This window comes from Triticum dicoccoides, chromosome 3B (genome assembly GCF_002162155.2).
Source record: "Triticum dicoccoides isolate Atlit2015 ecotype Zavitan chromosome 3B, WEW_v2.0, whole genome shotgun sequence".
Lineage (NCBI taxonomy): Eukaryota > Viridiplantae > Streptophyta > Magnoliopsida > Poales > Poaceae > Triticum > Triticum dicoccoides.
In genome coordinates, this window is record NC_041385.1 from 832,940,693 (window position 1) to 832,963,705 (window position 23,013).

General features: G+C 43.0%; 1 protein-coding gene across 1 annotated transcript; it reads right to left on the reverse strand.

Annotated features, from left to right (window-relative positions):
* Nucleotides 1–11,163: 11,163 nt before the first annotated feature.
* LOC119278765 (phosphatidylserine decarboxylase proenzyme 2-like) lies at nt 11,164–19,911 on the reverse strand. Its single transcript, XM_037560115.1, has 21 exons — nt 19,667–19,911; nt 19,440–19,519; nt 18,311–18,335; nt 18,146–18,205; nt 17,916–17,984; nt 17,455–17,550; nt 17,312–17,362; nt 16,648–16,731; nt 16,453–16,544; nt 16,188–16,343; nt 15,979–16,063; nt 15,742–15,853; nt 15,108–15,208; nt 14,387–14,434; nt 13,604–13,750; nt 12,830–12,925; nt 12,663–12,737; nt 12,457–12,549; nt 11,825–11,911; nt 11,692–11,742; nt 11,164–11,575 (listed from the first exon to the last, which is right to left on the reverse strand). The coding sequence occupies exons 1-21, from the start codon at nt 19,886–19,888 to the stop codon at nt 11,432–11,434; spliced, it is 1,974 nt and encodes a 657-aa protein (XP_037416012.1). The 5' UTR covers nt 19,889–19,911; the 3' UTR covers nt 11,164–11,431.
* Between the last annotated feature and the right edge of the window lie 3,102 nt (nt 19,912–23,013).

The window sequence follows — 23,013 nt, forward strand, 5'->3', positions numbered from 1 at the left end:
TTTCAGCAGCTCCATTCTATTGATGGGCATGAGGACAAGAGACATGATGAGCAATTTCAATGCGCTCAAAAAATGAGTTTAGCTTTTGGTATTCACCTCCCCAGTCTGTTTGCATAGCGAGAATTTTATGATTGAAAAGACGTTCAACATGAGCTTTAAAGAGGTGAAATTTCTCAAACACATCAGATTTGTTTTTGAGCAGATAGATCCAACTAAACTTGCTGAAATCATCAATAAAACTGATGTAATACTTTTGTCTGCCTACAGAGACGGGTCCAGGACCCCAAACATCTGAATAAATAAGCTCTAAAGGAGCTTTGGCCTCACTAGTGGAACGGGAATAAGGTAGCTGATGGCTCTTGGCCATCTGACATGCATCACAAACTAAAAGATGGTCTTGTTTACACAGGAAGATGAAAATCTCAAAGAATTTTCTGAACTACCGGAAGGGAGGGATGCCCCAAACGCTTGTGCCACCGAGATGTAGATGGTGTAGTTGCTGCAAGCACTTGGCGTTGAGGAGCATCTTGTCGACCGGTCACAGGAAACAAGTGCCATTTACTCTTGTTTTGAAGAATGGTTCTCCGAGTAGCCTGATCCTTGACAAGAAAAGTTTCAGGGTGAAGCTCAATAAACACATCATTATCTTCCATAAGTTGATAAGAGGAAAGAAGGCTCTGTTCGGCACTAGGGACATGAAGGATGTTGTTAAAGTTCAATGAGCCAGAGGGAGTGGACAAAACTGAATTACCAACATGTGCAATATCCATACCTTGACCGCTAGCAGTGTGAATTTGTTCGTTGCCGGTGTAACGATCACGGACGGCCAGCTTCTCTAACTCGTCGGTGATGTGGTCTGTAGCGCCAGTGTCAAGATACAAATTGGTATCCACGCCATAGGAGTGAGCCGCATTGGCAGCGCGATGTTGGCCGCCACCGCCACCATCGCTGCCGCCATTGTTACCGCCACCACCACCACCAGTGGGGTTGCGGACGTTGTTGTTGTAGCTCTTGTCATAGCGCTTTCTGCAGCGCCATGCTCCATGGCCTTCTTCTTTGCAAATCTGGCAGCGCTCGCGGTCACCGTGGTCACCACCCTGTTTGCGCGGAGCACCACCAGAGGAGCCACCACCGGAGTTGTTGTTGTAGCGTGGGGCCCCGGAGTTGTTGTAGGAGTTGTTGTAGCTGCCGCGTCCACCACCGCCGTCACTGCTGCCGCCTCCGTGACTGTAGTTGCCGTCGCGGCCGCTGTCGCGCGACGCAAGGTTGGCGGAGTGGTTGGGGGAGAACGCCGCCTGCTGAGCGGCGATGCGGCCTTCAGCCACCAGGAGCAATGAAAAGAGCTCAGTGAGCCCGATCTGTTGGTCCATGGCGGCGCGCGTAGAGATAGCCGAGACGAAGCCGTTGTAGTCTGGTTCATGCACCAGGCCCTGAAGAATTTGGTTGACGAGAACGTCTTCTCCAAGAGGCTTCCCGGCGACTGCGAGTTCATCGGCGATGCCCTTCATCTTGGTGAAGTAGGCTGCTGCCGACATGTCCCCCTTGCGTGTGTTACCTAGGGCAGACCAAAGCTGGATGGTACGGGCCCTAGATTGCGATGAAAAACTTTGGACCAAGGCTTGCCAGATGCTAGCAAAGGTGGTATGATTCGAGAATTGCATGAGAACATCACGAGAGAGAGAGAGGTGCAATCAAGAACGTAAGCACTTGTTGATCCTGCGTTACCCAGATGGCGTGCTGGGGGTTTGGCGTGGCGACGGTCTCCTTCTTCCCGTCGGCGATGTCCCTCTCCGTGAGAAGAACGGCGTCCGGCTCCTTGACCGAACCATCAAGGTAGCCCATCATGCCTGCCGCTTTGATGTGCGGCAGAACTTGCGCCTTCCATACTAGGAAATTCTCCTTGGTTAGTTTCTCGGTGATGGTATGGCCGAGAGAAGCGAGGGAAGGGGAGGCCATGGCGGGGGAGGAGGAGGACGACATGACCTAGATGCGTTGGAAGGGATTGGCTCTGTATACCATGTGAGAATTGAGGCTAAAGCGTATGCGTTAAGCAGGGACGCATACGTGTTTATATAGGAGCAAAGATTACAAGGAGAGGTTAGGAGGTTAGGGCTATGGATTGATCTACAAGGAAACTAGCTAGGCAATCTCAACAGCCCGGACCTATCCAACCTCCTGGTTACAACAAACACACATGCCATATCTATCTACATACGGTTTATACAAAACACCATATTGTACATTGCTTGACACCCATCCACTCTTCACTGTTTTTCTCTTGCATAGGGCAGGCTAAGGCATAGTTTTGCCTGCATGTAGCTCCACCCCTGGCCCTAATGTGCGTCCTTATACTGGATTCAGACCCACAATCAGTTATGGGATCCCTAATGTGCAGTCCCTAAGTTATATCATTTGACCAAACACTTTTGTAGCTCTTTGTTCCTTTTGGAGATGCCCAATGTCATGCCAACCTCGATAAGTTTTCATCAACCTTGTGTTACGCCGCAGAAGATCGTCATTGAATTGTGTTGCATCCTGACATCATTGGAAAGACCAGGAACGTTGTGCCAACCTTGTCATGAGTTTTCGGTGGCCTTTTGTTGTTTACCAAAAGATCACCACTGAATCGTATCACATCTTGACATCGAAATTCAAATGACCAGGTTAGCTTGGAGAATTGGAGCAAGAGATATTGGTTTTTACAAAGTACGAGCAAGAGTATAATTTTAGCAATATCAAAAGACAAAGGGAATGGAAAACTAGGCATAAGTAACAAGCAAGCCTTCTCCAAGATGCACATTACCATGCTCCCTCCAAAGAGGAAATACCCAAACTGGGAGAAAAGAGATCGAGTTACATAATTAAACACACCAATACAAGTGTTGCCAAGGAGCTATGGTTTTAGAAGATTCATGGACAGAACACTTTTGACATCTAATACACTCTAGAATTCTCTATTTAGTTGAACCTTTATCTAGTTATTGGTTATTTTAATGCATTGTGTCAAAATTATTGAAACTTATGGATTCTTTGGACAAGGACAAATATAAGCACATCCTAATATGTTAAGCAGGCATAAAATAATTTGTGAACTATTGTGATAGATTTGGTTTGTTAATATTTAGGGTGAAATCTATTTAACAAAAGTTTTTTTAGAAACTGCAGGAGATAGTTGATAACTAAAACACATTTTTACAAAACAAATATAGTATCCCCTAGTAACATATTTTTGTAATTATAAATATTACAATTGTGTGAAAAACATATAACCTATATATACATCGATGTGATTGCATTAATGATCCCTTAGCTATGCCCCAAAAAGATAGTATACATAAAAATGCATTAGTAAAATATATTTATTTTGTGATAAGATGAGTAACGACCAAATAAAAATGTTCAGTATAAAACAATCCCATTGTTAGTCTAGGAAGAAATGAAGCATTCTCATGGCGTCTGGATCTGAGTCATTGGATTAGCTGTCCAAACTGATTGGAGCCGTCGGATCTTCGTCTGGATCGATCCTGGCCGTCGGATTTTTATCTGGATCGGTCCTGGCCGACGGATCAAACGAAACACAACTACAATGAATAGTGTGGTGCCACCGCCTGTAACTCCCGTACCTCACCGAGGGCATTATCATCTTTTCACATGCAGGCGTATAAAAGGCCGCTCGCCCGTGTGTAACCCTAGCCGCCTCTCTCCTTTCCCACTGCCCAGCCCTCACCCCTCGCCCCGACTCCCCTCTCTCTTCCTCCCGTCCCTCAGGCCGCCACCCTGCCTCCTCTGCTCCCATGGCCGTCGACCACCCTCCATGCCCTAGCCTCCTCTTCTCATCCTCCCGTCCTCGCCTCTCCCACTGTCGCCCCCAAAAGGAGAAGTCTAGCCGCCACTCCCCCTCGCGCTCACGCCCCTCTCCTTCGTTCCTCTGACCCTATGCTCCCCTCCTACCCTCCTCGTCGTTCTTCTCCCACCATCGAGCTCATCGCCGTTGCTCTCACCGCGCTCGCCCTGTCCGGACATGGACACACCCGGGTGGATCCGGTCGCTAGGCGGCATGGAGATGTGCATCCGACGAGCTCATGCCAGCAGCCGACAGTTTCCTGAAAGTCGAGCACGAGCTGGCGGTAATCTGCACCAGAGAGACCTGCTTAGGCCACCGCCGCAAACGAGGGCATCGTGCCGAGGTGAGCCTCCTCGCCTTCGTGGTGTTGGCCGTGGGCTGTGGCTCACCTCCACCTCTCTTTCTTTCTCACCCTCTCACCGCTGCTCCTCCTGCGACATATCTTGCAGTCCAGAGTTCACCAAGCACCGTGTAAAGAAGGTGATGTCTAGGTTGTTACAAACATGGAAGAGAGATGAGGCCAGTCAATCATATCTATGCATTCCGAGGATTTTTGTGACGCTGTTGTAGGTTTGTGTTCTTGAATTTTCCTTTGTTCGTTTTTCTTTGGTGTGGCGTGTGAGATGATTTGGGGTTCTCCTTCACAGCATCGGGCGATATGCTAGCAGGTAGTGTTCAGGATTGGGCTTGTGTACCACTAATGTATTTGTACGTGAAATCCTTATTTATCATATATGATGGCTTCATGTTTGCTACTGCTTGACATGATCCATCGCCTGAACCTGCGAGCCTGACAATATACATACTTGGTATGATTTTTAGTTTCATCTGCTACAATATATGCTAACCCTATTTATTCCTCTCCTCTATCCCTAATTACAATATACTTTACTTTGGCTTTTAAACCTCTCTCCATGTTTCTGGAAGAACATAGTTCTCTGACATATCCCATGTGAATTTATATTAACAGGTTAGTGCCAAGTAAGAAATCTGAAAATAATAAGAACATGAGGATGCTTGAATAAAATGGTAATTAGATTAGATTTAAGATCCATGTTCCCATTCTAACTCAATTTTTCTGAACCAATATTGGGAAGAATACAACATCAGTTTACTCAATTTTTCTGAACAGATAAATTTTAAGTTTTTGCTGCTATAACTGATGGGACCCAATTTATTTGATGCAGGAAGACCTATTCATGGAATGACATTACGAATCTGAACCATTTGATTCATATATACATCTGAAGTTGGATATATCTGGACGCTGCGATTCTGAACCGGTTTGATTAGTATATACTGAAGCTGGCTATATCTGGATGCTACCCGGTTTGTGATTAGTATATACTGAAGCTGGCTATATCTGGACGCTACAATTCTCAACCGTTTTGATCTGTATATACATCTGAAGTTGGCTATATCTGGATGGGTTGTAGTTTTCTTCTTTCAAAAAGATAAGGTGTCCTGGGATGATTTGCTTATCTGCTTTATGCATGGGCTCAAACTCTGTTACAAGATTCGCCTTGCATAATTTTTTTAAGGAAGAGTGAATGTAGTCCTGAACTTGCACTAATTATATTGACTGGTATTTTTCTTTGATCTTATCATTATGCTTCGGACTGTTGTAGCTTCCAAGTCATTATATATTATATCACCATTTCTATATTATTTATATGCACAGATCTAGACTCTAGAGGCATCCAACTAATTGTGTTCCTGTACTTATTCATCTTCAGTTAGTTGTATGGTAATAGGGCATTTGTACGCATTGACTGAACCAAGCTTCTCATCATGTCATTCCACTCCTTCCATTGATGCAATTTAAAGGTTATGTGTCCAGTCACCATGCAATGTTTTTAGATCTAGTGGATGAAATCATGTTAATTCCACTTACATTCATGTTTTCCATTATGATATTGCATAAGCCTCTATCGAGACACAAATTAAATTATATAATTTGTCTTAAAAAAGTGTTCATGCCAAGCATACAACCTTACCAAAGGTTACATATATTTAGTTTATGTCGGTAGGTGTATGAAGACTTCTCAAAATTTGGATAAAATATTAAGTGCCATCGATAGGATCATCTATGGTCCGGCTTTATAGGACAAATGTTAGTTGTATAAAAGAAATGGTATGTTATTGTGTAACTCCATATATTACTATGTTGCGATGGGGCTGATTAGAGACATGTCTTCCGTACCGTTTGCCTTCTGTCTCAAAAATCAAATATTTATTTCCTCCTCCTATGATGATGATGCTTGACTTTTGTGAGTGTATATTGACTTGTGATGTTGATAAGATCACCATGTCGAAGGATGGACCATTAGATAAGAGTGTTCTCGCCAAAGTAAGGTGACATTTGTTTCTGCTCATCTTGGTTGGGTTTAAAATCGGTGAACTTGGCGATGATTTGTCAGAGTATCCTCTTCTCCTCTCGCTCGTCCCACAATACAAATTCTTCTATTTTACTCTAGCTCCGCCTTTTATTTATAGTGCATATGGAAGAAAGAAAACAAGTGAAAAATGCTTATGTTAGGTAACCTAAATATGCAACGCAAATGTACTAATAGAAACATGATGTCACTTCCTCCATTTGCTTCACAAATTCTGGTGTGATATCTGTGGCACTATTTTTTTGCACCAGTACCAAGTACAAATGTTTGTACGTAGGTAAACAATGCAATGAGGGAGTAACATGTATGCTCTTATTCCATGACTATAGATATACTACACCGGGTATATTTTTTGGCTTGGAAGACTTGGTTTTGTTGGGGGTATGCTTCCTCTCACCCGGATCAGGTTGCCACGCCGCTGGATGAGTCAGCTACGATTTTGATTTTATCCCCTCTCCTCACCCTCTACATCCGAGGCAAGCTCCCGCTACTTCTTTCCTTGTGTATTTTGGTTAGTTTTGGTGGTCTTCATGTTTCTAGGACCGTGGTCATAGGTACCCTAATAAAACTGGTGTGCAAGGCAAGTTGCAGCCACGAGGTAGAGCTGCTATTCATGGGGCGGAGTGTAGATGAGTGCTTTAAGTTTGTCCGGGCTGAAGGACTTCTGCACTACAATGGTACAATGTTACTTGCCTCACTTGCCTGCAATCCTGAATTGATTTAGGCAGGCCAAGAGAAGCACATGGGTGTCCACCTGTCATTTTTTTCTTCAGATTACTTGCTTCTGGGAGGCCTGGTGGTTCTAAGAGTAATTTATCTCAACCAGCTACTTCAGAGGTTACAATATTTTTCTCTTCCACACAGGATTATTCCTTGTGTAGATTCTTTTCATTGCTTGGCCATGGTTTATTCCAGGTAAGCACATCAAAATTTTAGATATTGTTGTAACTATTTGGCTGCATATTAAATTGTTCGGAAACGAAATGCATTAGAATGTTCAACAGTACATATATAAATAATGAAGGCCATAATTGCAAAAGGTTGTGTTGGTTTGGTTTACACTTTACTGTTAATTTGTTGTGTAATGTGCCTAATTTCTTTCTAGGTAACTAAAGATAGTTTACTGTCAAGTGAGTCCTTTATATTCTGGCGGAGTTATTGAGAAAGGAGGTAAATGAAGCGCCAACTATTACCAGCAAAAATCAATGTGGAGCTACAGTTCCATGTTGTCGTCATCATTCAGGGATGGACGACGAGCAGCTGAGCTTGCTGCCATTGGATTCATTAAACGGGAGGTCAATATAGTTGGCTTTCGCACTGTGGACTTTGCCAAGGTATAGTAGATGTACTGATGCATTTCTTCAACCTCAGCGCTTTACACGTTGGTTGTTTACTTTGATTAATGGCAGTTCATTTTTTCGACTTGGTGAACGTTCCCATGGAACTGATAGTTTCCATAAAAGATAGATATCTTCATGCCTTACTTCTCTTGCGTAGATTGGATACTAATTTTCAAGTGTTCAGGGAAATATTTTTGAATTGGTATATTTATATTTGTTTGTAGCATACTAAGTTAATCTAACTTGGCTTGAATTCCTTGATGTTTACTTTAGCCTGCATAATGTTGGTAAATGACAGTCTTTGCTTTAGTTTTCTGGATTCAGCTAAGGCAGGAACTATCATATGATGATATTCTCCTCATATTATTTTCTTTGTTCTCCCTAATTTTAATGCACTACAGAAGGTTGGTTGTCTCCTCACAGATTTTCAGACTATTGATGGGCAAAACGTTTCTATGGGACACAATTATTACAACACCAAGATCAGATGGTCGGGTAGTTCTTGCTATTGCTTATTTAGGGGTCACACCTTTGTTATTTCCTCGTGGACGAACAGGCCATTCTTGCTTCAAGTTACCTATATAAATTTATGGTGACACCCGATGTTCTATGTCCAGGGTTCCCCAGATGTGATTTTGCTTGATAAAGCTTGCTTGGTCCTGTGGGATGAAGCTCCAATCGTGCGTTGTCACTGTTTCGAAGCTCTTGACAGAATTTTTAGAGATATATTACAGTATATGATAGTTCAAGGTCACTCTTCCCTTTAAGAGGAAAGGTTGTTGTTCTTAGTGGCGATTTTAAGCAAGTACTTCATGTTATGCAAGAAGGTGCTAAGACTGGAATTATTGGAGCTTCTCTGGTCATGTCACATTTATGGAGGCATATCAAGGTACTGAAGTTGTATATAAATATGTGTCTTGCACCTGTTGCCATTGGAGCTTCTCTTGAATCAGGCGAGGAATTGGCTCAATTTTCATAGTGGGTTCAAGATATCAACAATGGTAATTTGTTTGTTCAGTCTACTTCAGATGAAGCATCGACATTGAGCCATGATTCTACTTCATCTATATGTATTCTGGATGATTCGTTACTGTTGCCGTCATCAGACAACACAACTGCTACTTCATTTGATCTGTTTTGTTTCTATCCTCTCAATTTATCTGTTTGGAAAGTTTGATCTGTTCTACTCGGCCTAATTTTCTTCTTTTGGACATCTGGTACCCAATATGAGATGATTTTGTGCACCTTCATAAGAAGGCTCACTAATCGCCGTTTGTGTTTCAGCTCTATGTGATGTCCGCAAGGATTGAGAAGACAATTGGTCGGATTGCTTTTGGAAGAGGGCGGCTGAAAGAATAGAAGCCATGATGCCTATGTTGATTCAAAGTACAGTTATTAAGCAAACCGTTACTGTTATTAATTCTTAGTCCTCCTATATGTTTGAGAAATTCACATGATGGAATCAATGGTCTATATTTCCTTTAATTTGTGGAATATATATTGTGTAACCAATAGTGGACTGGATGGGTGCTGCATCGTGCTTTGCTGTTTTGTGTAACAGGTTGAATCAAATATGAATCGTGTTCAATCAAGTTGGATATAATGTCACTGCATTGTAAATAAGTAATTGTGTGATGTGATTCTTCTTTGCTTTTGGTATAATGTTCTAAACCTGTGCGCTTTTCCTTCATCATGTCAGCCTATCGAATTTGAAGCGTGACCTGCCATGTTCGATGGTCATCAGGTTGGATATGACCGCACCCGGCAGGGGTGCGGGGTGCGGCAAGCCGCACTTTCCATCTAGTTAACATTAACAATAGAGTTAAAGTCAACAATACAATTTTTCTATCAAGATTTTTTTTACTTTTTTGTAGTCTTCACTTTCTTTAGGCGAAAAGATATCGGTGACACTAGTTAAACTTTTCACTACAATAGCAGGTTGACACACAAGGTTTGAATCTTGATGGAAAGAGATGTCCTGACGGTGGCAGCACCGGCGAAATAGAGTGGAAGAAATGAACGTGATAAGCTGAAAAGGAAACCGAGATGCTAGTAATATATAGATGGGGAGCATGTCATTCCTTAATCATACTGAATTGTTTGTTGTACCTAAAAATTATGATTATTTAAGTTATCAATTATGCCAAAAAATCTTAATTATTTAAAAAATAGAAAGTCACCGTGTGTAGACCTTAGAAAACAAAGGGGAACAACCACGAACAGACCCTAGAAATAACAAAATTACCGATAATCCCCCGGGATTCCTGTACACCACACCTCGGTATCAATGTCGCCGCCCACGGTTATTGGCAAAGCCCTGCGCGGATGCAACTAAAGCACCAACATGTCTCATCTGGATCAATCAACCATCATAGTAAAAAAATTGCATATCAAGCCAATTAAGCGCTCGCCATGAATGGCTAGACCGAGTCCTTGTGCATTGTCGGCCGGGACCTTACACATGTTCATCGAACTGATCCGTTGACTCCATTTAACTCGGTTGAAGAAGATGAGCAGACCCACCTGCCCATAGCCACCAACCATGCTTTGAAACACCCGCCCTTTCGAGGTCGTTGTCGCTGCCCCCGAGAAACAGACGACAACTGCTAGCCAATTAGCTCCTGTAAAAATCCATCCGGCCTCCCACAGGCAATGAAGTAAATGTTCTTGGGAAAAAGACGAAGTTAGAGGAACGAAAATCCCACACGATCTACCGCAAGGAAATAGACCGAGGGGCCTAGATCCATCACCATGGAGGAGTAGAGGTATACACCTCCCACAAGCTCTTCATCATCGTCACTAAGAAAGCCGACAAGGCGGAGCTAGAGTTCAGGAAAACTTAATCCTATGCTACGGCCCCTGCCACCAAAGCATCCTTGCTAGAAGTATAAGCCTTAGACCTATCTACAGGCCATGACCGAAGGACCGCGGTTCCCCACCGTCCCACGGTCAGATCAGCAAGCTGAGGACCTGCTCACGACAAACATCGGAGAACACTGGGGAAATGTGTTGCCTTGCCCTGATTGTCCCAATTGGTCGAGTTTGTCACCCCGACGGGTTGAGTTTGTCAGTTCCACACTCAGTCGTCAAAACAACAAGGCAACCTTCTCTGCCTTGGGTCTATGTTCGCCTGCACACGGGCACGATGATGAGCACTTGCTGGTAATGCACAAACCAACGACAATCATGCTCGACAACAATAAGAAGCACACCTATTAGGACCTTGTTCGGCAACCCTCCACTCCACTATGGAGCGGAGTGCTCGAAGCACCAGTCTAGCCACTCACCAAATTATAACTGCATGCCACTCCGCTCCGGAGCGGAGTTGCAAAGCAGGGAGGGTGTCCGAACAGGCCCTAGATCAACACCACCTCTGCGGCCGGCCACTCAAACCTGACAAATATTGATGTTAGATATCTTTTGACATCACAAAAGTTACCAGAATCTATGCCCAGAAATTCATCAAAGACAAATATAGCAGATCTGCACATATTTGGAAACGACACCATTTAGTAGTACTTGTAATGACATTAGTTAGTAACACTGAAACCAAACTAGTTGGCAAGCCCAGCTTGCCAGCATATATTAATTAACATGAATGCTGCAGCTCAAATTTGACTAGAAAATAGATCAAATGTGATTTCTTACAATGGTAACAAAATGGATCTTCTTACATATGATGCACAAAGGAGATCCAAGTATAAAGCTAACTACCGAAAAAACTCTTGAAATGTCTGATATGAAGAAAAAAAAACACTACGATAATACACTCTACTGATCCCTGTCCAGGCAAGCTATGTCCTACAACTTTACAGTTCTGTACTGTGCTGCACTGCACTCACTAACTTCTATCATTCAATTGAACACTTCTGTAGCTCCGAAACTTTTAGCCCTCTGTTCCGTTTGGAGACGCCCAATGTTGTGCCAACCTCGACAAGAGTTTCCAGTGATCTTTCGCTGTTGGCTAGAAGATCAGCATCGAATTGTATCGCATCCTGCCAATGTAAATAACATTTTAGTTTGGGGACTTGGAGCAAGAGATAACGTATTGTTTACGAAGTTGATTATCAGCATCTAAAAAAGGGGAAAAGCAGAGAGAAAGAATACAAACCTTCTCAAACACGCAGATTACCGTGCTCCCTCCAAAAGAGAAATATCCAAACTGAGATAAAGAAGATGAATTAGATAATCAACACACTAGCATAAGCAGCAGAACACTCGCAAGGACAGAGTATAAAGGAAACCTCATCTCCCTTGTGGACGTAGTCGCCCTCCTTTTTCACGAATGCAATGCTTCCTACCATAGTTGCTCCGATGGCAACAAAAGCCACCTGAAACATGTGTTATTAAAAAGAGGTCAGTAAAGGCAGAGTTCAGGAAGCTACTGGATGGCTGTACTAGGTGCTGGACTGTTGCGCAAATAAGAATTGACAATTCATTAGAAGCCTATTGAGGTAAATATGACAATGCTCAAGGCTGTTCCCAGTGCATTAGGTCATATAAAGGGAAATGGAAAGCACAGATCATTGCTAAGAAGCAATAGACATGGACATTAATACTTTTGACATGCAGTGACAATCTAAGAATTTCCAAAGACGATCTTGACAAATTATACTGGCGACCTCCGTAAATGTGATCCTTGCAGCTGTGTAATTTGGGCTCAGTTGTAAGGATCACACTATTAACATCAGACACGCCTTCAGCCACATAAATGCCAAAGCTTTTCAGCCAGAACAGGGAAAAGAGTACAGGCCATATGAGGAGTGGCATCATATTCATGACAGGAGAGGCAAAATTAACTCAGATCTTCAATCGTAGGAATAGCAGTAAGCAGTTTGCCTCATAGTATACAACAAAACAGGGAGAAAAGACAAACCTTCCCAAACTCCGAAGTTGAAATTATTGAGATAACTCTTTTATTTTCGGTGAATACATTACAATACTTGCTGTTTACAGCAATGGGATTAACCTGTCAATAGAAATATATAAGCGCCAGTCATTTAGTGCTGAAAGAAATAGCACAGCACACAAGTGCATCCCTTTCCACACGTGAGGAAGCATGTCAAGATGAGTATTCTTTACCGTGTACAAGCATCCAGGAATTTCCACAAATTTCTCTACAGTTCCTGACACGGGTACATGAAACCTATGGTAATCCTGAAAATTGTACATGAAACCTATGGTAATCCTGAAAAATTGCAAAATGCAGTACATGTGCACGGGTTCTTGCAGTGAGATTAAAGATTTACCTGAGGTGCAAGCCGAAAAATTACCAATGATCCATTTTTAAAAGCATTATGGTGTGCATCCGCCCCTAGGAGACCCTCGATTGAAAATTTGCGACCCTAGAAACAGAAGATAGGGTACAATGAGACTTCAACCAAAGATGTCCCTTCATAGTTATATTTACTCAATAAATCATGTCGGTACTAATCAAGTTTAGAAAAAAGTACTGTGACTTCACATGCTACCCTAGCATATAAAATCATAACTTTGTGAATCACATTATATTTAATGTCCTGAGAGCACCAGATCAATAAACTTATCATAATTATCAGTACCAAACATGGCATACATCTGTATGGATCAAACACCACTATGATAATAGTCTCAGAAAGTTACCGATTATCGGCTTCAATTCAAAGTATGTTATGAATGTCATTTAGTGACAAAATCTATGCCTTAAACACGATGCCTAATGAGTAACGACAGACAAGGAGCATCAAACACAAGATAAAAATAACAGAAAATGCACTGTATTTTATTTCTTATGATATGCACCAATGTTGTAGGTTATTTCCAATATAATAATGTCGTCCCCTTTACCATGCAGGCATGCACCTGTCAAATCAGAATGCATTGCATGGAATGCACATAAATATTCAGTGAGATTAGATCAGTCAACATCGTATTTCACAAGAACTTGGCCTTATATATGGACATTAAGATACTTATATCTTGTGATTTCCTTAACTAAAAAATACTCCCCTTAAATATGGAGTAGTAGTAAAGCAATGACTTACCTTAATCCAAAATCTTGTGCTCTCATCGACAGAACTATAGGCCATCAAACGGCAATCAGCAGCACAGGTAGCAATACTACCATCATCAATGTGTGCAATGGGCCTGGCACTGGGTTTCAATTGTCTGATGAAAAATTCATTAAACGTCTGCAGAGACAAGTACGGATTAAAGTAACCTTGTAAGTACATACATATACAAGGATAATAATTACAGAAAACTTCTCTCAAATATATATAGATATGAAGATAAGCATATAACAGATAAAGTGAGCCTCCTTGAGTACTTCATGAGGACAACTACACAAGGTTAAGAATGGATTAACCACAAGTCCACAACAATCCAACATCGCTCAAAACAAAAATATTAGTTCTTAGAACATGTTGTGAGATTTGTAACTTTTTGAGGCAATGAAAACAAAGATAAACAGGCTCCTGTAAATGCATGGGCGATGACGCTGACGCACAACGAACATGTGTCAATAACTAATGAGTCATTTCAAACAGATGATGCATTCTTAGGAGATTTCATGTTGGCTACTTATTGCTACAGAAAAGGAAAACACAACTGTTTCATGCTTCTAGTGGTTAAGCCAGAGCATCCACTATAAAGACTCGAGAAGAAAAGGAAACTGATTATTCCATTCAACATACCATTAAGACATTATTAAGATACGATTCAATGAACAAACCTGACTATAAAGAGAATGTATGCACTGACATACAAAGCTAGGACAAACTAGGGGGTGACATATGTCAAGAGGAGTGGAGGCATATATTGCATACCTTAAAACTTTCAATAGGGTCCTTAGTCTCATCCATATTAATTTGACCCTGTATTCATATGCAAAAGATATCAAGGATGTCAACAGTGGTTTTATGAAACAAAGCCATAAACATTTCAAATGGAAGTGGACGGTTCAGAAATAGGCAATTCCCGACCAGCTTATAGAAAAAATCTAGATTCGAGAACCTTGAGTAACCATTATAAAGGTGATGGGTTGAAGACCCTACTTTGAATTACTCCCTCCGTCCCATAATGTAAGACGTCTTTTAACACTACACTAGAGTCAAAAAAACGTCTTACATTATGGGACAGAGGGAGTACAAGATGACATGCTTAAAATGAGCTTTCTATTCAAAGCGCAGTCTATGTATTTCCCTACTCACAATTTGAAGGCAAGTGGTCCAAAAGAATAACCGTTATGCTATAAGAGATGCTGCAGAAGTTTCATAAAACAACACTATTTTAGGCAAGTTATTGCAATTCAACATTTTCCATGTTTATCATTGTGGAGGGCCATTGATCCAAATTGCTTATGTTGCCTAAAAATGAGAAGTGAAAACTATTTGTTGCTACAACCGAAGTTCCTCCAATGCTAAAAAAAAGTGATCCAGCATATATATAATGTTACTTGCGACCTTAAATCGTATGCCATGGAAATAAAATGGAGAAAATGTATATAGGTTATATCCCACAGAGTACAGGAAAATAAACATTCCATACCGCAAATAACTCGAGGAACTTTGGAATATCTTTGGCAGATTCTGGCGAATTCATCTTCTTTCCTTGCTTCTCAGATAGGTTCTTCAAGATATCTTTGACACCTGCATATGGACAATCCCAATTAAATAGGTAGGTGTTAATGCAAAAGATTCTCGTTGGTGTCAGCATTCATCAAAAGACATAATACTAAGCCATGATAAGGACCAGCCGTGGGTAAGAAAACTTTGCTGGCATAACTGTGCACTCTCAAATAGTGGCTCTCTGAGGATGCAAAAAAGTTGTACCTAAAATCGTAACAGCAACATCGTCCTTGCATCAATTTTCTTGTACAAACATGGTTTCTTAATGGCTCAAAAATTGAGTTATGTGTTGTCACCAGCATACACACAAGGATATTTTAATTGGTGGTCAGAAGAACATTTAGTTTCAAGCTCACGTTGTCTCCAAGTGAACATTTATTGGGAACTCATCGTTGTTCTAACTAGTAAGATCCACAAAACAAGATTGTTGAAATAATAATAGAAGTAAAACTTCGGCTGTTGCTTGTCTAAGACAGTGGGGACAGGGGAGCATTCAAATATATTTTTATGTGTATAATATTCATTCTTAAGAAGATGTTTATTGTTCAGCATACCTGAATCAATAAGGGTGAGCCCTACTTTTGACTGATATAAAGCCCTCATGGACAACACTATCTTTCCATCTATTGCTTCTTCAACTAGCCTCTTTGTTCGCCGATCAAAAACCTAAATCATCGCCTTGAGTTAACGAAAGAAAAGAGCAATGCAAATATATATACAATATCAAATAAGAGGTGGCACTTCACACGCCAATAAGAATATGACAAGTCAATATAACTAATGAAACATACCAGAATATGTGAGGCAGTAGAGCCAGAGCGCAAACCAACATCATACGAGGAAAAATTAGCCCATTCACTAAGCTTAAACATCCACCTGCACATAACAAGTATTACTATATGACTAAGTATAAATTGCCCTTGCTAAAATGAAATTTCAAGAAAGAAACGTCCATGTGATAGCTAGAAGACTAGAATCATCAGTACATGAAATGCCTTACCCATATGCAGCTTGCTTATCCGTTAGAAATCCCCCAGTCATAATCTGATTGCCAGTGCCCTCATCAAAGCAAAGTGTCATGTGTATCATATCATTTATTTTATCATACTTCCCCAGACTTTCACCACAGACAGGACAGTTACTGATAATTGGTTCTCTGAAATAAGAGATAGAGCATAACAAATGATACTATTAAATGTTACAGCTAATCAATACGGTTAAACTTGGAAACAGGACTAAACATGGAAAAGGTAGCTATTAATTACTTCTCTTGCTGATCAGCTAGCAGGGCTGCTAGTTCATCCATGTCAACTATGCCATCACCATTTGTATCTGCTTGGCGGAAAAGCTCTTCAATCTAAGATTACAGCAACTAGTAAGATATACTAACAACTTCAGAGAAGGGACCAGCTAAAACTATAAGGGACATAACCTCCAAGAAAATGAGAATAAAGTTCAACCTTATTAACTACTAGCCCATTACCAAAAGCTTTCATCAAGTCCGAGAATTCAGATAAGGAGAGCTTTCCATCTTCATTGTAGTCCTGCCATAACAAGAGTAATATTGCGTTTTGTAGGGTGGAATAATTACATTCAGAAATGAACACAATACATGCAACGTGAAACTGAGTTGTAACACATTTGAAAAGAATGTGGTTCTGCTCAAAGATTGGTGACTCAGAGCAACACACAATACTGACTGCCCCCGATAGAATGGCTAGTAGTAGCAACGGCAACACCAGTAGTAAATGATGCGCAAAAATAATAAGACATCTATGAACAGACATCAATTCATTTTGTAAAACTGATAAGAATAGATACAATGAATAGCTGACAATTGTGAAGAGCTTTCGAATGATTTTTAGTTTTTTACTACTAAATCCTTAATAGATCTGATTTTGAACAACTCTGCACAGTTTATCTTGTTTCGCTATGCTTGGATGATTCCAAGTTCAGATCATATTTTCTAACCACTTTCAGTTGCAGTATTCAAACGTCAATGTCTAAAGTTACTTAAAAAGACCATATGAAACTAATGGTGTGCTCCATTGTTCAAGCGACAAGATAATCAAGTATCAATCATATATGAAAAGAGAATATGATTAACCAAGACTGAAAGCATACCACTATAGCTAAGACCCGGCGTGCAAAGCTTTGTTCTGTTTCAACAGGATCCTGCAACAGAACTACAAAATTCAGTACTTGAAACCTGGAAATTTCTCTGTGAGTGCTAATAACAATACACAGGAAACAGAAAGAGCAGTTACTTCAATGTAGCAGGATACGGATATGGTTCCCATGGTGGTAATGGACGATGATGGGTCCAACAAAGCAAGGTCCTCAGCGTGTTCCTCCTCCAAGTCCTGCTAGCTAAAATGTTAGTCGATAATATTCAAAATGTCAAAACTTAAAATACCTCCAGAAAGTTGTACACATTACCAATTTATGCATTATGGTACATTAAGATCTGTTGTGCATAAGTACTAGAAAGTTCCAGCCTAGATCTAGGAAGTAGGTAGACACGATGTGGAAATAAAGTATACATATACACAGTTGGATCAAGATATTCAACACAGTGTCACTCTCTTGAATCTTTAATAAAATGCTATCACAGTCTTCTCATGAATTAAGAAAAAGAGGAAGTGTGTTTCTTCATAGGTACATGAGGACAATCAAACCAGAGATATACTATAACTAAAGACTGAGACGGCAAAAACATAAGTGTTACCTTAGTGAGCAAGTCAAAGAGATCAACTTCACAGTAACCAACCAAGGTATTCTTGGAGAACCGGTTAGTCTGCAAAGTTGGCCAAAAAACATAATGTCATTGGATTGAACTGTTGCCTCGATTTACGGTTAAAAAATTTTCTTCAAAAGCTTCCAATCAGTAATTTGCTTATGCTGAAGCATACACGTGTGGACTGCTCACAGTGGAAATTAACGCAGTTAGCAGCATACCTCAAAAACAGATATTCGTGCAATATGAGGTCCATTTGTTTCTATTACAACCTTCTTTTCCTGCATATTCACAGAAAATATATGTAAATCTACACAGCTACATAGTTAATAAAGGAAACCATGATATTACTGGATAAAGAGCAACAAAAAAGACAGATTACTCACTGAATTCCATACAGGCCTGTGAGTGCTGCAGACAGTGTTTGTAGTTCAAAAACATGAGCAACGACAAGTAAGAAAAAGAGGGGAAAGGGTGTTAGATGTGTGTCATACAAGCGTAAACGCTGTATATTTTAAAACAGAAGAAAAACAATAAATGAAGGCAGATTCAACAAGGTGCGGCAGTTCAGCATTTTTCATATTTCGCTGTCATAGATTTTCTGAATTCAGACACTTGTGATGAAAAGAGTATTCGCGAAAAGCTAGCTGCGACCGAAATGCGGTGGGGTTTCTGCCTGTCACAGAACAGATTCTTATTCCAGAGCATTATCCTGATTCACCAGTCTTGTACTACTACTAGCACTCGCTATCATATGAAGACCGGGAACTTGTCTGCTTGCTCCGGAACATGTGGTAAATTGATAGTAACACTTGCTAGGCACATCGATTCACGAACCATGAAAAGTGTAGAGCAAGAGGGGGGAACAGGGTACTGAAACAGTGTCTGTAGTTGAAAAACATCAGCAACAACAAGTAAGCAAAACAGGGAATAAAATGAGAAGGTGCTAGCTGTTGTATCATACAGCATACACAGGGTATATTTCGAAACAGGAGAAATTCAAGATCACGCAAATTCACATGGTGCAACGGTTGAGAATTTTCATATTTTGTTGCCATAGATCATCTGATTTCAGACACTTGTGATCAAGAGAAAATCCAGGAAATGGCCCGCTGCAAACACGAAAATAGGTTGGGGTTTTTGCCTGTCGATTTTTTTTATTTTATTTTTTTGTATTTCACTGTCATAGATCTTCTGAACTCAGACACTTGTGAAAGAAAATTCAGAAAAAGGGGTCCTGCTGCAACGAAAATAAGTTGGGGGGTTTCGCCTGTCGCAGAACAGATTCCGATCCCAGGAGCATTGTCTTGATTCTAGTACTAGCACTCACTGTCATAAGAAGACAGGGAGCTTATCCGCTTGCGCTGGAACGTGTGGCAGAGAGTAAAACATTGCTAGGCACGTCGATTCACGAACCACGAACAGCGTGCAGGTTTAATGGAAGCATGGACGGGTTCGGATCCGGACAAGCATGGCCAAAAATTAATCAATACTGTGGAAAACATGGTGCCGAACCTGTCGGAGGTCTCGGTGCGGTAGGTGCGCTCCCCGAGCGAGAGGCAGGCGAAGAACTTGTCCTTGAACCGCAGGTCCGCCTGCGCCATGCCCCAGCCAGAATCATCAAGCAACGCAAAATTGAAGCGCAACCGCCAATCAGCGGTTCCACTCCCGCCCGCACGCGAACCACCCGTCGGGGCCGGCGTCGGCGGAGAGAGGAGGGGAGGGGAGGGGAGCGCGCGTACCTTGACTATCCGGATGCGCGCGATGCCGGCGAACTCGTCGGCGGCGACGCCCTTCCCCGACTCGCTGGAGTCCCCCGCGGCGCCGCAGCGGTCACGGCCGCGGTGGCGGCGAAGGCGCAGGCGGCTGCGGAACCGGGAGAAGCGGGACGGCAGCGGCGGCTCGACGCCGTTGGCGGCGCCGGCGCGGCCATTGTGGCGGGAGGTCGATTGGGCGTGGCCCATCCTTCAGCGGCGGGGCGTGGGGCGTGGGGGGGAGGGGCGGAGTTGGTTCGGCGGCCTGGTCCGCCTGGAGCAGCAGTAGTGGGAGCCAGAGGGAGTTGGAATTGACGGCGGCCGGCCCAGGCAGGCAGGCAGGCAAAAAGGCGCGGCGCTTTCGACGCGGTGGGGAGGGAGGTGGGTGGGTGGGGTCCGCGTGTCGGCCAGGTGAGCAGACGTGTGCGGGCGGGCCGGCTTCAACGAGTGGAAGTCACAGGCAGGACCGCCAGCCGACGTGTGTCCCCGATGTACAGTCCAGCCGCTGCTCTGAGGACGCAAATTATTAGAGGAACTTCAACGTGGTCACCCAAACGGAGATCGATTTTGTCTGCTTTTCGTCCGTTTGGGTCACCTCTCTGCTCGTCCATGTTCATTTTTTTAAATGGATCGGACGATGCGTCCAACGGGGACAGACGCATTTTTTGTCATGTCCGCCTTGGCATTTCATCAAACACGTAGCAGGCAGGGAGGAGGACGAGCCCGCCACAACGAAGCACGAGCGCCGGAGGAGCACGAGCCCACCACGGCGGAGCAGCGGCGTCGGAGGAGGACGAGCTCGTTCGTCCTCTGCCGCTGTTGTGCGGGCACGGGCGCCGAAGGAGGGCGAGACTGCCCGTCCTTCGTTGGTACTGTGCGCGGGGGAGCGGGCACGGCTGGGTGGGTGGGAGAGAGAGGAAAAGGAGGAGAGAGATGGGATGAGATGGGTTGGTGGATGGCAAGTGGGCCAAGCGGGCACATGCAGCGGACAGAAGCGGATAGAGATGACACAGAAAACATCCGCTTTATGTCCGCATCCGACCTGAATGTGTCCCAAATTTTGGGATGAAAATGGGTCTGAGCGGACATAAAACGGACAAGGGGTCGCCCCGTTGGGTCAATTTTTGTGTCCAGATGACCCAAAATGACAAAATGGGTCGCCTCATTAAAGTTGCTCTTACTCCCTCCGTCTCATAATATATAAGAGGTTTTCCATTTCAAATTGAACCGCAAAACGTCTGAAATTATGGGGCGGAGGTAGTAGTACTTCTTGCTGTAATATTCATTGTTCATCGCAATTGCTAAATCAAAAAGAATTCAGTACCTGTCGATTCTATGCAGATCTTGCACCGAGCTAACGATGGGGACGACGTTACCGGCGGCAACGTTACTGATGAAGGCGAGGCGGGCTGTTGACGGATGCGGTGCGTGCGTCGGACAGTCGGGAGGTTCAGGTGGATGGATGGGGCGAAAGAAGTTTGGCCAAAGGAAGTGCATAGAGGCGCCGCGAAGCCGGCCAAGAGTGGTGTGGGATGGAGGCAGCTTCCAAGTTAATACAACTATGACAATGAACGGAAAATCGGCGGCCCAATAAAGAATTCCAAGCAACAGACAGTTTCATTTTTCTACTTGTGTTTCTCCATTTTAAAATACATTACATGTTAGTTGTCGTAGGTCAAATATTCGATTAGGTTTTTTGAAAATACCAACATTCAAGCTGCCTGGTCAATTTTACTAGATCCATTGTGAAATCTATATATTTTAATGCTAAATATTTATTGAGTAGCGTAGATTCGTTTTTTTTTTCATGAACACTGTTACTTAAGATGAAATAATACCCCTCCATTCACAAATGTGAATATTTTAATGTGGTACATACAGACTGAAATGAGTGTATAAGCACAAAAATATGTCTATATACAACAGACTAAAAAAAGTTAGGACAACTTATATTCGTGAAGGAGGGAGAGGGAGTACGTGTTACATTCCCTTTAATCCCTTGACCAAAGTGAAAGCAAAACTTATCGCAAACGACTCTCTTTGTTGCTACTACCCAAGACTCATGGTTAATGACGGTGAATGTTTGATCTTTTTTTTAAGAAAAGGAGGAGATCCCCGGCCTCTCTGCATCAGAACGATGCATACGGCCACATGGTGAATGTTTGATCTGAACGTTGTTTGTTTTGTGGCCATCCAAAAGTTGGTTTCGCCTTAAGTTCGAAACCAAGGGCGTCCCACGTGGTGACGGTTGACGTGTCTTTGTCCGGCGATTGCGGGGCGATCGCGATCTTGCGCGGCGCCGTCTAGGGTTTCATCATCCTCGCCGCCTGAAGCTCGGATCTGATCGAGGTTTCCTCTGTTTCTCTCCCCGCCGATCCACCATAAGCCTTCTGCGTGTTCCCCTAGGGCGCGTGGTCGTAAAACACTTTGAACCCTAGGTGGAGTCGGAAGGGGAGTGATGGAAGGGGTAGTAGGGCTAATGAGGGGGCTGAAACTCTCGGATGAGGAGAAGAAGGGAGTCAGAATTAGGTTCTCGGGGAAGGAGACGGGGAAGAACGTGGCGGCGCAGGCGGTGGGGAAAGTGCTGTCGGAGAAGCTGGCGCACCCGAATGCGATCAGTCTCACGTTGGGGAAGATCTGGTGCCCGATCAAGGGGACCGACTGCAAGGAGATCGGGGTAAATCAATTTGTGTTCACGTTCAACCAGGAGACGGGTAAGAGGAAGGCGTTGGATAATGGCCCATGGATGTTCGATAAGGATCTGGTGGTGGTGGAAGATTATGATCCCAGCAAAAGGCCGGAAGATTATCAGTTCAATGAAATCCCGATTTGGGTTAGGGTTTTTGATCTACCACTGGGTATGATGAACATGGAGTCTGCTGAAGATATTGGTAACCTAATCGGGCGGTTTGTAGAAGCAGATACGGGTGCCGATGGGAATGCAATAGGTAAATACCTGAGGATCAAAGTCAGAATGTGCATTGATAAACCTATCATGAGAGGGTTCACGTTATATGAGGGGTCAGAGGGGGAAGAATTGCATGATAAGCAAATGGTGGCTCCAGGATGGGAGGAAGGGGTTGAGAATGGAGGGTGGTGCAGATTTACATATGAATATCTACCTGATTTCTGCTACACCTGTGGGGTCATTGGTCATGGTGAGAAGTATTGCACGGTCAAGCTAGCAAAGGGGGAACAACAGCAGTTTGGGAGATGGCTTAGAGCGGGCCTGGGGCAGCGGAGGAGTTTTGCTGATGATGAGGTGTGGAGGAGGGATAGCCGAAGTTCAGGAAGAGGGGGGGCCTATGGTTCTAACAGGTCCGGGGGTCGGTCGG